The 15,948-nt window shown below is 42.4% G+C and overlaps 1 protein-coding gene and 1 long non-coding RNA gene across 4 annotated transcripts; one reads left to right on the top strand and one right to left on the bottom strand.

The window, feature by feature from the left end:
* The first annotated feature begins 3,634 nt into the window (after positions 1-3,634).
* Positions 3,635-15,407, top strand: E2F8 (E2F transcription factor 8). Of its 3 annotated transcripts, XM_030273465.4 has the most exons (14): positions 3,635-3,680; positions 3,935-4,044; positions 5,164-5,439; positions 5,774-5,930; positions 7,020-7,325; positions 7,942-8,103; positions 9,466-9,603; positions 9,914-10,120; positions 10,650-10,734; positions 11,010-11,490; positions 12,365-12,583; positions 13,418-13,547; positions 13,641-13,957; positions 14,676-15,407. In XM_030273465.4, exons 2-14 carry the CDS (start codon positions 4,006-4,008, stop codon positions 14,847-14,849), a joined length of 2,691 nt encoding a protein of 896 aa, XP_030129325.4. In that variant the 5' UTR covers positions 3,635-3,680; positions 3,935-4,005; the 3' UTR covers positions 14,850-15,407. The 3 variants fall into 3 exon arrangements, with proteins under 3 accessions (XP_030129325.4, XP_030129324.4, XP_072785589.1); XM_030273464.4 differs by lacking the exon at positions 3,635-3,680 and having other exon boundaries at positions 3,801-4,044; XM_072929488.1 differs by lacking the exons at positions 3,635-3,680; positions 3,935-4,044 and adding an exon at positions 4,075-4,330.
* Positions 9,849-13,419, bottom strand: LOC140684232 (uncharacterized). Its single transcript, XR_012056183.1, has 2 exons — positions 12,864-13,419; positions 9,849-12,630 (listed from the first exon to the last, which is right to left on the bottom strand). It is a non-coding gene; the product is annotated as an uncharacterized lncRNA (long non-coding RNA).
* Positions 15,408-15,948: the final 541 nt, after the last annotated feature.

Raw genomic sequence — 15,948 nt, 5'->3', positions numbered from 1 at the left:
TAGTGAACCCAAGTGCTTATGCCACTCCTGCAAGAGGCACAGCCTGAAGTTATCTGCACACTCTGCAAAACTTTATTCATAGCTCAGAAATGAAGATATATTTTTGTTACATCGCAGCCCAGAACGAAGACAAGGAGAAGAAAAGGATAAACGTTATAATACAAATTTCATCACAATTTTGAAGTGAGGAATTAACATTACAGCAGCATGTGAATAAGGAAGCACTGTGGTTTCTGACTACTACCTTGTACTCCTGAAACTACTCTGCCTTCTTTTCATTTTTATTGAAGGTAATAATTTCAGTATTTATACTTAAAATATATCAAACATTTAACCCAATCTACTGAGAGATTTATGAGGGTTTTGGGGGTCTGCTTATATCGTTAACTTCTTGCCTAGAAGTACACACCTATAGAAGGCTGCAGCTTCTCCTTGAAACACATCAGACATTAAAAATAAGGTATAATAAATGAAAGGTATCAATTGCCTTATAAAATTAACTTGAATAAAAGAAACATTACCAGAAAACATGACACTTGAAAGAGACATATGCAATGAACAGCATCACTTGCCAGAGTTCCCACAGGCACTGTTTCAATAGTGGAACTGGATGCTGAACTCGAGGCACTTCCCTGCAAATCTCCTGCTGGCAGCTATGATGTTCAAATTCACAATTCCAGCCCTAGAAAGAGAAATAACAAAGTAGCTCCTTGAGGAAAGCAGCCTAAAATAGTCTGAGCATGCTGACAGCAGGGCATAAAGCGACAGAAAGTTCAGCTTTCTGAAGGTTGTGGAGATCACAAAATATTTTCAATTCGCATTAGTGATATTCAATTTGCAATCAGTGACTTTATTATTATTATTATTATTATTATTATTATTGTTATTATTATTATTAACTGGAACTTTACAACAGAGTATTTTTAGAAACGTGGTCACTAAAGCCCCTTGCTCAGGACCACATCCAGAGAGCTTTTGAGTAACCCTGAGGATGAAGATTCCACCTGGGCATTTTGTAAGTGGTCATATGCATGGAATTACCTAATAAGAATGACTCCAGTAAAATGTAGTGTGTATTTTCTCTTTATGTGAGCCACTAACTACAATTCCTCTTGACAGAAGTCCAGCACCACATCTAGGAGCACACCAGCACAAGATGCTGAACTTTGCTGCCTTGTGATCACACTGAAACAAATCCATTATTGACAACATGTGTTCATACAAGAAATACAATTTGAGCAGTGCATGCAGTGCAAACCAGATTAGTACTTTCTTTAGCACAATGCATTGCTAAAGCTGTTTCTGGGAGAGGAAGATTTCTACAGGCAGGTGAGGAGGGATGCTAAACTAGAATAGAGGCACTGGAAGCACTTAATTTCACAAATTCTTTGCTTCTTTACCACTTTAACAGTGATTTGGTTTGACCAAACCTCTAGGATACATCAAACATTCTCTTTAATCCACATGACAATGCGACAAGCAACTCTTTAGCTGAACCAGCATAGATAAAATCACTTATCACTCTCCAACTCTGATTTCTGGCATCAGGTGGTGTCTTGATTCAGCACAATACCTGAAAACAGCAAACATCCCCCACAAGGATCATCACACAAAAAGCTTCAAGGTTACACATTAAAGGGCCCATTATTAACTAGCTACTGGTGCTTTTGGTTTGCCATGTCAGGGATATTAAAATTTTTAATCTTTGTTCTTTTTCCTTTAAGAGGTACCTGGCAGAGAACGTAATTGCAGTTTCTTAGGCAAGTCAAGCAAGAGCAGAGGGAAACACAAACAGTTTCAATTGATGGCTGCAAGTGAGAATGCCCTTTATTGCTCCACGTAATTCCATAATTTCAGAAACACAAAAGCACTTTCATGGTAAGGAGCATGGTAAAAGAGGCACAGAAGTTACTAACAGAATAATTATTTCAGTAGATGTTATAACCTTGGAAATTCCTTAAACCTTTACTTTAAAATGTCTGATATTGTTGTAATGGGCAGCTTATAAGGCTGACTTGAAGACCAGGCAAGAAGTCCCCTGAACAAAGGTCACAAGAGTGTGTTGTTTGAACAGAGATAATGGCTTCTTGACTAGTTGATAAAGGTAATTTTCAAAGCTCAACATAAATTAAATAAATATTCAAATGACAGCTTGAATGTAAAAACCTGATTTTTTCCCCCCGGTTTGATTTTTGAAACATGTGAGTGTTCCTCATTTAAGTAACTCAAATTCCATGTGGTCATGCCTGGTTGGGGGAGTAAAGAAAAAACACAGATTATTTTTTTAGTATTTACATTTTTACTTGTTAGTGGCTCTGCGTTACAACAATCACACCTTCTAGTGCACATTTTATAGAAAGAAACCAATGCACAGTAATTGTATCAAAGCATAAACAAGGAAAAAGAGCAAATGTCCGCACAAATCCCATTTTTTAAGGTGTGGCACATAGGTACTGCAAGAGAATAACCCTTGGCTGCTACATGGCTGGTGATACCAAGGAGTGAAGGTCACTTTGGGGTCAATTTTTTCATTTGAGTTTACAAGCTTTCAGACCTGCCTTTCAGAAGAAATTACAGAGTTACGTTAAAAGGTTTGGAAATCCTGGCTCTAGTATAAAAAGCAGTGGAGACGAGGTGGGTTGAAAGCCCAGATGCTGCCTGCAGAAGAAAAGTATTGTAAGCTCTGCAATAAGGTCAGGGGCACCCCCTGGCAGGAGGGTGCAGCCCGGTGGGCGTCGGGCTCTGCTCCCAGGGAACGAGGGACAGGACAAGGTGTTTTAAGAGTCAACAGGGGTTTTTGGTTGGACATTAGGAGGAATTCCTTCACAGGAAAGGTGATCAGACATTGGAATGGGGTGCCCAGGGAGGTGCTGGAGTCACTCACTGTCCCTGAAGGTGTTGGAGGAAAGACTGGATGTGGCGCTCGCTGCCATAACCGGGTTGGTCATAAACTGGACTCGCTGACCTCAGAGGCCTTTTCCAGCCTAGCTGGTTCTGTGATTTTGCGATAAGGGCTGGGACCTTTCTCTGGGGGGCAATAAACCCCTTGGCCAGGGGCGATCGAAGCGCTGCCCCCGGCCCAGCCATTCATTCACCTCTCATCCCCTCGTTCCGCTGAGCGGCGGCCGCGGGGACCCCGCGAACGGGCGCCGGAGCGGCGGGCGGGACCCCGTGAGGGGCGCGCGGGGCGCGCGGCCGGCGGCGGGAGGCGCGAGGGGCGCGCACAGCCCGCGCGGCCCCTGACGGACGGGACGGGACGGGGCGGGGCGAAGCCGGCGGCAGCGGCGGGTAAATGGGCTCCGCTAAACCGCCCGGCGCCCCCCGCCCGCTCCGCCCCGCGACCCCGCGGCCGTTGGGGCGGGAGGGAGGCAGCGAGAGAGAGGGGGAGGGACCCCGCCAAAGGCGCGGCCCGAGCCCCGCCGGCTCTCGCCCGGCAGCGGGAGGCGGGAGGAGGAGGGCGAGGCTGCGCAGCGCAGCGCTCCCATTGGCCGCGCGGGGCGCGGGGCTGCGAGCCCATTGGCTGCCGCGCCCGCCACGCCCGCCCCACCCGCCCGCGGCGGCTCCGCGCGTTGAATTCAAATCGGCACCGGGAGCGGCGCCGCCCTTCGGCCGGGCCGGGCCGGGCCGGGCGGCGGTGGCAGCGCTGGTCCTGCGGGCCGCCGGCGCTCCTGGACCGTGGGGTGCGCGGCGGGAGCGGGAGGGCGCCGGGGGAGAGTCTCCCCTGCGTTTAAAGGCGCCGGCAGCCGCGCCGATGGGCGGTGCTGGGCCGCAGCGGGCGGGGCGGGGCGGGGCCGGGGCCGTTGGGCGGCGGGCGCGCGCGGGCCGGGCCGGCGGGCGGGAGGCGGCGGGACGAGCCTGGCGGCCCGGGGACAGCGGGACCCGGCCCGTCGCGGGGCCCCCATCCAGTGCCTCCCTCCCTCCTCCCGCCCTGCAGAGCCGGCGGGACCTGCGATGCGGAGCGGCGCGGAGGGAGCGGCGGGTGTCGCCTCCTGAGGCGGCGAGAGAATGCGGCCGGCGGGCGGGGAGATGGGGGCCGGCGACAAGGTAATTTCTCTGCCGAGCGAGAGCAGCCGAGCCCCGGGGCTGCCGCTTGCCGCGGGCGGTGACAGCCCCGCTCAGCCCGGCTGGGGTGAAACCGCTTCGGTCGGAACGATCGCGCGTAGAAACCGCGGGATGGCGGAAAGCGAGCGTGTTTTACCGTCACTTTAATTCCTGTCCTCAACAAAAGCTCCTGAAACTTCATCTCTCACGACCTTTATCCACGGCGTCCGTGAAGAACACTTGTTTCTCCGGGCTCTCCTCTCCTCTTTGTTTTTCCCTGTAGCAGAAGGTGTGTGGAGGAGCGGGGATAGCGATGTTGGGAGCGTGTTTGTCTCGGGACACTCTGTGGTGCCGTGACAGGGAAGTTGCGATTGGAAGAGGGTCCGGCGGAGGTGGGGCAGCGCTGGGCCGAGGCCGCATCCCTCACAATTCCCGGCTGGAGGCACGGGCAGCGCCCCGAAAGCGGCTCCGGCACCGCCGCGGACCCCAGACCCATTCCTCGGAGGCCGCCGCGCCGCCCAGCGCGCATGCGCAGGGACGCGGCGCGAAAAGTCAGGAGGGGAATAGGAGGGAAAGAAACTTGAGGGAAGCGGATCGCTCCTGATCCTTTCCTTCGCCTTCCCCTCTTCATCCTCTCGTGCTCCATCTCGGCTAGCCCCGCCATCACATCCCGCCCCTTACTCCTCTCCGAGCTTGTTAAAGTTCGCTGTAAAAGTTAAGAGCTTGTTAGCCACCACTTCCTAAATACCGGGCTGGTCACCGGAGTTGAGGCGATTATATGATAAAGGGTAAGAGTTCCCTGACATGCAAACTGGTGTTTATTCCCGGGTCGTTATATATTTCAGCTATTATTTGTAGCTCTCTGCAATGTACTAGCATATTTGCCTCAGAGGAAGGAAAAGGAAAATTACCCGAGGAATAAATGCCTGGGGAGCCGAGCCTTAGCTACAGGCACAGAAATGGTTTTAGGAAAGGGACTTATTGGTTCAGAGTAGGACTGGAACCCTTGACTCAGAACTACCCAAAAAATGTGATATATCTCTATCCCCCTTTGTTATTGATAAATGGATCATGGTGCACCTGGGTTTTAATATCACCATTGTTCTTTTCTTTGACATGTAGGAAAATGAGCATTCTGAGCCATGCAAAAATGTACTGAAAACCCCTTTGAAACAAGCGGCTACCTCACAGTTGGTACTGACAGAGAGACAGCCTGACTGTCAGCCTCTAACCACTCCCCCAAAACCGAAGGAAACTCCTCTGGCAGATCCATGGACACCTACTTCCAACCTGAAAATGCTGATTAGTGCAGCCAGTCCTGAGATTAGGAGCAGAGAACAGAGAAGGCAACTGTCAGACAGTTCAAGTGAGGTCCTACAGACAAAACACTGTTTGCAGGTATGTTGTAAAGTTGTCTGTATGTATTTTCTTTTTTTTCTTTTTTTTTTTTTTTTTTTTTTGTTAAGTTAGCCGGTAGCTGTTTATTCAGTATAAAAATTATACATTGACACAGCACATCTTTTTTAAAGTTATGGTTTTGGAGCATTTACCAAATATGAGCAATGATATTGACTAGCTATATTCAACGGGTAATGTTCTGGTTTTATTTCACAGCTGCTGAGGACACAGGGAGAACACTGGCCCCTTGACAGTGCTCACTGTGAAGCTGTTAAATATCTGTGCTTACATATTGTCAAAAACCTCACAATCTCTTTTCCTTATTCCCACGTAGGAGCACTTATTGGGGGATGAATATGAAAAATCTCAGCCAAGTCGCAAAGAGAAAAGTCTTGGATTACTGTGTCATAAATTCTTAGCTCGGTATCCTGATTACCCCAGCCCTTCACAGAAAAGTTACATTTGCCTTGATGAAGTCACTGAAGAGCTACGTAAGTTGGGGTTCATCCTATTAAATATTTCTTAATGCAAATTGGCCAATAACCTGCCATTTTTGTTAGTCTATTTTTGCTCCATACGATTTCGGATGCATACTCTGTTTTCAAAATTATTTAAATCCAGTTTTAAACTGCTAATTCCTACAGCAATTCTTTTAGAATGTTGATGTTTCCTCAGTGAATTGAACTGAGAAACTCTGAATTCTGTTTCATATTGAACATCTAAATTATTGCTTATATCACAAATAACCAGTTGCAGTTTTTTTAATTCAGAGATGATACCTAAGATTAGTGGTAGATTTTTGCAGCAGGAACTAGCATTTCTCAAACTGAGTCCACAGCTTCCCGTCCGATCATGTCATCAAAGTAAGAAATGTCTCTTCTTGATGGTATATTAACTTTCTTATTCTAGATCACTATTTTTTATGTTGCACCAATAATCCCTGCAGATTCCGATTCCATATTTCTAACATCAAGCTGAAGCTTTTTGAAATCAAAAAAAGTTCTGGAGTTACAGTATTCTACAGCTTATATATGGATAACAGTTTTAAAATTTTTAAGCTATGTATGATTTACCTTTTTGTATACTTTGTACAAAAGGACATAACTTTTAGGAAATGTCTGGCCAAAACCAAGAGTTTATCAGGCAAATGAGAAAAAAAGAGTGTGCTAATAAAATGACATGTAAAAAGAAATTATAAAACAGTTTCCTACCATGAGTTTCCAAGGTTATTTAAGGACACAATGTAGAACCAATGCAGTGAATAATTAAAAATGCTCTGTTTTTTCTAAAGCTGGTTTGAAGCCCATGTAATGGCTCTTCTGGCAACAGTAAGTTTTATTTCTTAAGGAATGCTGAAAGCCAAGTATAACTCTGGAACAGCAAGTCCTTGCATATACGAAGCAAGCTTTGTTTTCCTTGCTGGCAAGACCTGGGAGGGCTATTTTCAGTTTGTGCTATGGAATTGGCAAAAATGATTTGGGAGTATACGAAGAGGAAGGCCAGGACTCTGTGCTGCAGGTAATGCACGAGTGCACACGTGTTTTATAGCAGAGCTGTCAGGTTCACCTTTCCCTCTGCAGACGTGGAGCGCAGGCGCATCTATGACATTGTGAACGTGCTGGAGAGCCTGCACATGGTGAGCCGCCTGGCCAGGAACAGATACGTCTGGCACGGGAGCCACAACCTCCCCCAGACCCTGCAGGCCCTGAAAAAGGTGGGGGAAGAGAACAAGTACATACAGCAAATCCAGATGATCAAGAAAAGAGAGTATGAGCATGAATTCGATCCTGACGCGGAAAGGAATGAAGAAATGGCAAGTTCTTCTGGCTCAAGTGAGCAGTCAGAAATGTCTTTTGTCGAGCTCCCAGGAGTGGAATTTCGTGCTGGTAATAATTCTCTACAATGCTAAGAATAATATGTACTTAAAGTGATAAATTTCTATTAAATTGGAAAAAAAACATTTATTAGCCTTACTTTTTTTTTTTTTTTTCGGAGGTGGTGCTGCCCCAAAGGCACCACAACTGTTTTTAGTGAGCAAAAAGTGCTCTGCACTTTCACTTGCTTTATTCATTCAGTTCTTGTAATTTGTTTCTACATCAGGTGAAACTATCAAATACACCAACATATAATGCAATTGCCATTACCACTGAATTGTCATAGAAACCAGAAGTTACTACTAAATGTTGCAGAAACTTAAAGCATAAATTCCTCAATTTGTTTTATTAATTTAGCTTTGATTCATGGAAGAAATTTTAATTAAGGCTTAAGCATCTTTAAGAGTACAAGTTTTCAGATAATGGGAAATGTATATGTAGACTTGGTATCCACCCAATCAATCATCTGTTTCTTGTCACGTAGAAACATGATTCTGGAGTCAGCATTGGCCCTGCCTAGTCTCTGTGTTATTCTTAAAATTATTATTACTGACAAATTTCTTCAGTGTTTTATCTTTGTAGCTGGTGTGTCGCTGAATACTTTAATCCTTTTTCCTGTCTGCTGCAGCATCAGTGAATGGCAGGAAATACAAGTCCTTACGAGTGATGAGTCAGAAATTTGTGATGCTGTTTCTTGTATCAACACCTCAAATAGTGAGCCTTGAAGTTGCTGCTAAAATCCTGATTGGAGAAGATCAGTTAGAAGACTTGGATAAAAGCAAGTTTAAAAGTAAGTAAACAGCAAGTGGAAGCTAAATTAATTATCCCAGTACTACTTCATATAAGGAAAAATATGGTCTTATTTTTCCTCCCACAAATGTTTATTTGAGCCTCACTAAACACCTTCTGCAGTTTATAACTTTTGTATTGATACATAATGCCCACCTGATAGGAAATCCTCCCTCCTGAAGTATTGTCACAAGGCTCCATATTGGTAACAATTTCTCTTTCCTCAAGCAGCCTGTCAAAGTTTTCTGCATCATTTCACCAAAGATGTCCCAGAATCATGCAAAATCTGTGTTCTGGCCACATAACTAACTTGCTAGAAATTGAAAGAAATTCTGTAAAAGTCCTGTGACCAACTTGCATGTCAGAGGAAGTGAAACCATTTGCTCTAACTGCCAATTATTTCTTCATTCTTTTACCCTTCTCTCAGTTCCCTGCACACTTCCTCCCCTTCCCCTCCATTCAAATGAAATGGTATTTCTAGGTCTAGGTCGGTAGATATATAATAATTAAAAATGTGCTGCTTTTGAGGGATAGTTGTGGATTTCATTGAAAGTTAGACTCTTCCTTAATTCTCAGATACCTTTGCTTGTTTGGGTTATTTCTTGATTTGGTTTTGAGGTTTTTTTTGGTGGAATTGTGTCTATCCTTGCTGGTTTCAGTTCATGATTTTCTTTCCACTGCCTCACAGCAACATAGAGAGGGTGGGTGGCTACTCAGTAGGGTTTTTTGCTTGCTTTTATTCTTCCATAAGAAGAACCTGTCTCACAAGAAAAGCATTTTCAGGGCATTTCATCTGTCTACCTCTATTTCAAGTATCAATCCCATGTTTTACCACATTCTTGGTTATGAAGCCAAAAAATTCCATGACCTAAGCACATTCACTTTGCTCTAGAACTCACTTGTAATTTGGCTTCTGCCTGAAACTTTTCCCTAATAGCTCAACCTAGAGACAGGGAAGATATGCAGGATGATTATCCTGTTGGATTTTAGTGTGTCTCTTCCCTCCAGTTCCCATGTTTGCCGTTGCATGTGTGTACCTGCATTTTAATCTACTTATATTTACTACAGGATTTATGTAGGTTTGATCATTGCACAGAAATTAACTTGTTTTGAAAATGTTTTTTCCATATTTAGCATAATAAAATTTGCAGTCTCTTCTCGATCTCTATGTCTCCTATTTTACATGTAAACATTGTATCACAATATTATTTCATTGTATAAATACTTGTTCCACAAAATTGTTCTTATCATTCTTTAAAAGCTTTTTCCTTTCAGCTGCTTAACGGGTGTTAGAACATTTCTTTATCTGATACATGCTACCTTGTTAATTGCAGTTGCTATACTTTCCATTTATTTCTTTCAGCCAAAATTAGAAGACTTTATGACATAGCAAATGTTCTCAGCAGCCTTAAGCTTATAAAAAAAGTTCATGTTACAGAGGAGAGAGGTAGAAAACCAGCATTCAAGTGGACAGGACCTGAGGTCTTACCAAATACTCAGGGTAGGTGTATGTGTCATTTCCTTTTCTTCTGCTGATGATACTGATTTTTTTTTTTTTTTTGTTTTTTCCACTAAAATTTTTGGCCAAAAGACAGAATAACTAAGCAGAAAATCTTTTACTAGTCACACCACTGTCCTTATCAGCACAGCAACCAGTATCTATTTGCATGCAGTGATGTTCAGCTATTGAGATTCTTGAATTTCCATGTTTGCATCTCTTGGTAATTCAAGAATTGTAAGCCAGGCTCAAATAATTGCTTTTGATTACTGAATCTGCATATGATACATGTTTTCTTCTTTCTGTTTTTCAGATACAAAACTTGAAGCAACTTCTACAACCTCTTCACCTATTTCAGAATCCGTCACTTCCAAAGAGCAGTGCTCAAAAGCCCTTTTTCCTTCAAAAGGAAAGCAAAACTTCACTCGGCATTCATCTCTAATAAAATTAGTTAAGAGTATAGAGAACGACAGAAGGAAGATCCAGTCTGCTCCAACCACCCCAGTTAAAATAAGTGCCAGTATGTATATTTTCATCATTTTTCTTTTAGGAACTTCTTTTCCTTTGTTTTTAAGCCAGATGAAGTCTTGTATTAAATATTTGAGCTTGCCCTCTTCTCACAGGACATGTAGATGTGTGGGTGGCTTTCAAAAAATATATCTTAAGAGCTGTCAAAAATACAGAAATGGCTACAAACCTTCTGTTTGTCTAGAATCACTGAATATTGGATCTTCTTTGAACCTACTTTGTTGTAGAAACTCTGCTTTGGTTCATACTGTCTAAGCAGTTCTGTATCCCACAACATGGCCAGAAAATTACCTGTTAGTGTTCATGTCCTTTCTAGGGATTCTTTCTGGGGCCTTTAAAATTTGTTCGATGTAAGCTGATGTCCAGATTTGGTGTCCAGATCAAATCAAATCTGGGCTGAGTTTGAGGATAAGTTATCTCATTAAATGTTATATTACATAATGCAGTCTCTTCAACCTAAAGTTAAATTTTTACTTTGAATTTTATGAACTTACTGTTTTGATTTCTTCTTCTCCAACCAGGTACTTACCAAAGTTTACCAGTTTTCCCAAATACAATATCTCAGCTTCCAGCAATCACTAAACATCAGCTGGAAGGACAAGCCAAGTAAGTATGCACAAGTTTAAAGGTGAGAACAAGTTAAAGTTAGGCTCAGTTCAAGTGAGGCAATAGCCTGCACAAAACAGTAACCTTGAGTACTGCAGGCTAGTTTTTCATTTATTTTCTCTTTAGTGGATTGAGAAGTACAGGTTCAGGTTAAGCCTTTGTACTACAGGAGATAATATCATACATTACAGAAGATAATTTGTCAGAACATTAATTTCTGCATGAAGGAATTAAAACACATTTGGGATTTTTTGTTTGTTTGTTTTTTGCTGAAGGACAGCAGAAGAGATGCAAATGAAATGTGCCCTGTCCTCGCCTGAGGCTGTCCCCACGCCTGAGCCCTCTCAGCAGCCAGCTCTGAGCCAGCCCCTCGGGGTGTGCCCTGCAAGCCACAGCTCTGTGTCACCAGTCATCCTACCTCAGCCTCAGTCTGGGGTTTCATATGCAATCTATCTGCACCCTTCCCAAGCCCACACCGTGACAACCTACAGCCCAGGCTTCATGTTGCAGCCTCTGCCATGTGCTAACGTAACTGGAATTAAGAGTAATAATTCAAAAGTATTAAATAAAATAACCACTGAGGAAGGGGACACTCAGAGAGGTCTGGATGAGCCTCCAAAATCCTTGGCAGCTGAAGAAAGACCTGAAACAAAATCAGAAACATCTCAGCGGTGCCTTAAAAGATCACAAGCACTACCAGAGACTAATTTAATTAAAAGGCGTAAAAGTGATGAGGAAAGCCTTGATACTTCTTTGGTAAGTTAAATTAGTTTTAAAATGTCACTTTATGGCTTAGTGATGTTGCCACCTACTCATTTTCAAAGTGATGTAGGAACCTGCCAGCGTGTGTAGGTGTTTTAAATAACATCAGGCTTGGAGAGATGGTGTATATTTGCTGTGCCTGCTGATATTTGAGGGGCTGGGGTTTCTATCTAAGAAGACCAAGTGTACAGGTGAAAATAAAGCAGCTCACAAAACACTGTCCAAACTTACCCATTTATACATGATTTTGGAGTAGGTCAGGTTGATATCAGGTTGAGAGCAAGTTTGGAAGCAAGAGATCTTCAAGGTCCCTTGAATTCTACGATTTTGTAAACTTGCTGGCATCCATTCTTGGCTTTAGAGGTCTTAGGAGGTAAGTGGATGTATAAAAGTCACTGGACAGGGAATGTCCCAAAATCCTGGTGCCTTCTAAATATTTCCACCCAGTGTTGGATTGTTGTAGGCATAATAGAACAGCAGATGAAGATAATAAGAGGTTCAGATAAACTTGATGTATATGGAGAGACTGGGGCTGGATTGCTTTCTACTCAGTTGCTGATTGTTTTAGCATCTTTGTAAATTGTAAATCTGCTGTAAATTTGGCTTGCTGAAACAGTCATCGTATGTTATAGGTGTGTTATGACAGCACATGCTATCCAACATGCACTAGCTGGGAAGAAACAACATAACATGGGCCTGGCTGTCCTAGTGACCATAAAAATTTTATAGTACAAACTTGGGAATCAGGAGGAAGTAAAAAGCTTTCTTTCCAGCTTTTACAAATTTATAACTATCATTGTAGGGCTCAAATTGGGATTGTTAAGCCTTACAACACCTGCCTTACTTTTTGTATGTGCTTTTTTCAAAGGGAGAACCCACTAAGAATGAAAAACCACCATCCAATAGCTCACAAACTAATCATGAAATGGACAATGTCCAGGAAGAGAGGCAAAATGAAACCAAAACAGTAGATCAAAACATGGCAAGTTGCTGTGACCAATGTACAAAAGAAACTATTCCAGAAGATGAAGATAAAATCAAAACAAAACAAGACATACCTGTGGCATTTGCCATTCCTGCTCCTGAGGTAAGGTTTGTCTTACCATTCCCTAGGAAAACACTACTTGGGAGTCTCTGCAAAAGAAACAAAACTACAACAAACTACACCTACATAGGTTGTCTTTGGCTGAATTCATTTTAGTGTGCTTTTAAAACCTTATTTTGGAGGAATGTAGGATTTCTGTTTCTACGCTGAAAGAGGACATAAAGAAGCTTTCAGGCTTCCACTGGAATGAAGGTCACACTAAGGAGCTGAGGGCAATATTGAGATCCCTTACCTCCCCATCTTTTCTTTGCATTATACTTACTGTCAAAGGCTTTGAAACAATCACATGAGACTCTCTTCATCAATAAAACTCAGTATTCTGTAGTTAAGACTGATTGCTGTAGAGAACCTGAATAAGGAACAGTTCTGTTTGACAAAAACAGAATATGTAAATGCAAAAGTTTTGTCATCCAACATTTGTTTTATGAAAAACACAATCCAAGAATGAAGTGATGTGATGATTTACTGGGTCCAGAATGTTTACTCTGGAAAAATAGTAGTCCGTATCGGGGTTTCTTTTCCATCTGGTCAAATTGCACTGTGTTAATCCCAGGTGGATTTCCAGCTCCCCACCAAGAGTATCAGCTAGAAATGGAGCCAGCTGACTTCTGTGTGGTTTTAATTGCACGAGCATGTCCTTGAGTCTGTTGTGTCTCATTTCAGACAGACAGTAGTACAGGCATGGGATATGGCATCCTGGGGACACGGAGGACAAAGAATAAGAAAGAGGCATGGGAGGGTTGCAGTTTTGGAGAAAACTTGAGGTTTGTTTATTCCATGTTTAGGCTAAAGATGTGCTGTCTCTCTCTTTCTCAGACTTTTTTTCCATCTGGTTATCTTATTCCTCTGACTCACTGCACCCATGGCAACAAGGCAGAGTGCTCCACTAAAGAGAAGGCTGGGCTGTGTTCTCTGCAGCACACAGCCTACAGCTCTCCCATCACTGGTGAGTGTCCAGGGAAACAGGCACGAGGGCCGGCTCAAGGGGCCAGGGCCAGCTTGTCCTAACTCCTTTCAACACTTGATGTTTCTGTTCCAGGTGTCATTCCAATGCCAGCCTCAGAACTGAAGACAGTCAATATTCCTGCTTTTCATATAACACCCTTGAACATAATGCTGTCACCAAATTCCATAGCTGCTGCACCTGTACTGAGCAACTCCTGCCTCAATTCGAGCAGTACCAGTTCTGCCCCAAATCCAAGCTCTTCAGCTCTGAACTTTATGCTGCAACACATAGGACTAATACCTGCTGGTGTGCAAATTCCTGCAAATCCCGTTCTTCAGCACGTGCCAATCTCTTCCCAATCAGAAAATATCAGCCATAGCTCAGGGAGTACAAACGTGCAGGAAGGGAAGGTGAGTTAAAATATATTGCAACTCCACCATACTGGGTTGAGTGGGAAGTGCAGTGCAGTAATTCCCTTATAGCAGGTAAAATTTATAAATAAACATTTCTTTTTGATCTTTAGAAATCAGCATTGCCCAAAAAGAGCTAGCAGTGAAGGCCAGCCTAAGTACAGTAGAAATGAGAGGTTAGCAAGGAAGATAAGTGACTTATTTGTGGTGGAAGTGGAGCCAGCTGGAAGATGACAAGATGTGAAGAGACAACTGTTTTAGAGGGAGGATTTTACATATCTGAGAGATATTTTAATAAGCACAATTTGAGATTGTCCTTATTAAAAAACTGTCCCTTTGTTATTTTCTTTCCTTCTTGTTACTTCCCTAATCTACCCTCAAGTTTTTGTGTTTAATAATAGCTATTCTTTAATAGGATAGGACTGTACAATTTAAATATTTTTTTTTCCCCCACAGGAAGTTTCTCTCCATATTTGATATAATACTGTATTGCCTAATATCTGTTTATGTTGAAAAAGAAGGGGATTAGAAAAACCATATTTTTATCTATTTATACATAGATATATATACAAGAATGCAGGTATATCCTTCTCAGTAAAAAGTTCTGTTTTTAAATTTCAGGGAAAAAACAAGTTTGCTAACATCCTGCAGAAACTTAGAAGTAGAATTTACTTTTTATTCCCCCATAAATGAAAGTAACTTTCTCATTTCTCTTCAGCCTTCTGCTCCAAAGGAACCTCAGGAGCCTCAGGCAGCTACAGAGAACTTTTTCCGCACACCAGGAGGGCCAAACACAGAACCTGCACTATCTGCAAACTCAGATGGTACCCAGAGAACCTCTCAAGGAACTCTATGTATTCCTCAACGAAAACTTGAAGTTTCAGAAGACTAATTTTGGGATAGGGAATTGCTGATTGTGTTAGCAGGCAAAATTGCTGGTAACACACTGCACACATCTGGCATTGTATGACGGACAATGGTTTGGACATGTATTGCCAAGACCTCAATGCTGGAATAGCCTTAATTGATGCTTTAGAAAATAAAACTGACTCTTAAGGAGAAAGTTAATGCCTAAAGAATTTTTTCAAAAGGCTTATGTGAAGTATTTTAACAGCAAAGTTACGTGTCTAGTGGGTTTTTTTGTGAGTGTGTGTTGATTTCTTCTATGCAAAGTAAGCTGAAATTGTACAGAAAGGTACAGTCTATCAGTCAGCACATATTTTGCACCAAAAAAAAAAAAAGTACTGTGAGCATGTAAATATTTTATGTCTTAGCAAAAAGGCCATAGGTAAAATGTTTTGCTTCTGTGTTTAATAATACTCTTTTGTAAAGTTAATAAGAAGCACAAAAAAACCCCCAAATTTTCTTAATCAATTTTTATATAAGTTAAGAATTATTTATACTGTATTTTTAAATCACTTTGTTCAGATTAAACTTACATAAAACTCTACACTGACTTTTTCTGTTTGATCAGATTAGATTACCTAAGTTACACATTGCATATCCATATATTGCATATTCACTGACATCTCTTAACTCTTCTTTTGTCAGGCAGGGGTTGCTGGGCTCTGAAGGAAGGGGGGAAAATGGTGTTTTGTGAAAAAGCGAATTAAGTAACTCAATGTAACTTCTAAACTCTTATCAGTAGATATTACAACTCCTAAAAGCAAGTCAGAACAAAGAAGTTAGGAAATAAGGTATCACCCTGGAGCATTGAGGAACGTGTATCCAAATGTCACACAAGTTTCAAACAGGTTCAGTCAAACCACTTGAATTTAAATATGGACAGCAGTGTCTCACATACACTGAAGGAAGAAAGATGAAGACTCCTCATACAGTTCACACTCAGATAACAAGTAATAGCTGACAAATTAAATAAAAATACAATGTATCTGCCTTCCCAGGTGAAATGTGCCTGGCAGATCAACCTGGGCTGGGAGAAATGGTAGCAAGGCCCAAGATTCAGGCTTGGACTGTACAAAAAAAAACCA

This window comes from Taeniopygia guttata, chromosome 5 (genome assembly GCF_048771995.1).
Source record: "Taeniopygia guttata chromosome 5, bTaeGut7.mat, whole genome shotgun sequence".
Classification (NCBI taxonomy): Eukaryota; Metazoa; Chordata; class Aves; order Passeriformes; family Estrildidae; genus Taeniopygia; species Taeniopygia guttata.
The sequence above is the reverse complement of the archived record's forward strand: the minus strand, read 5'-3'. Positions and strand labels throughout refer to the sequence as shown.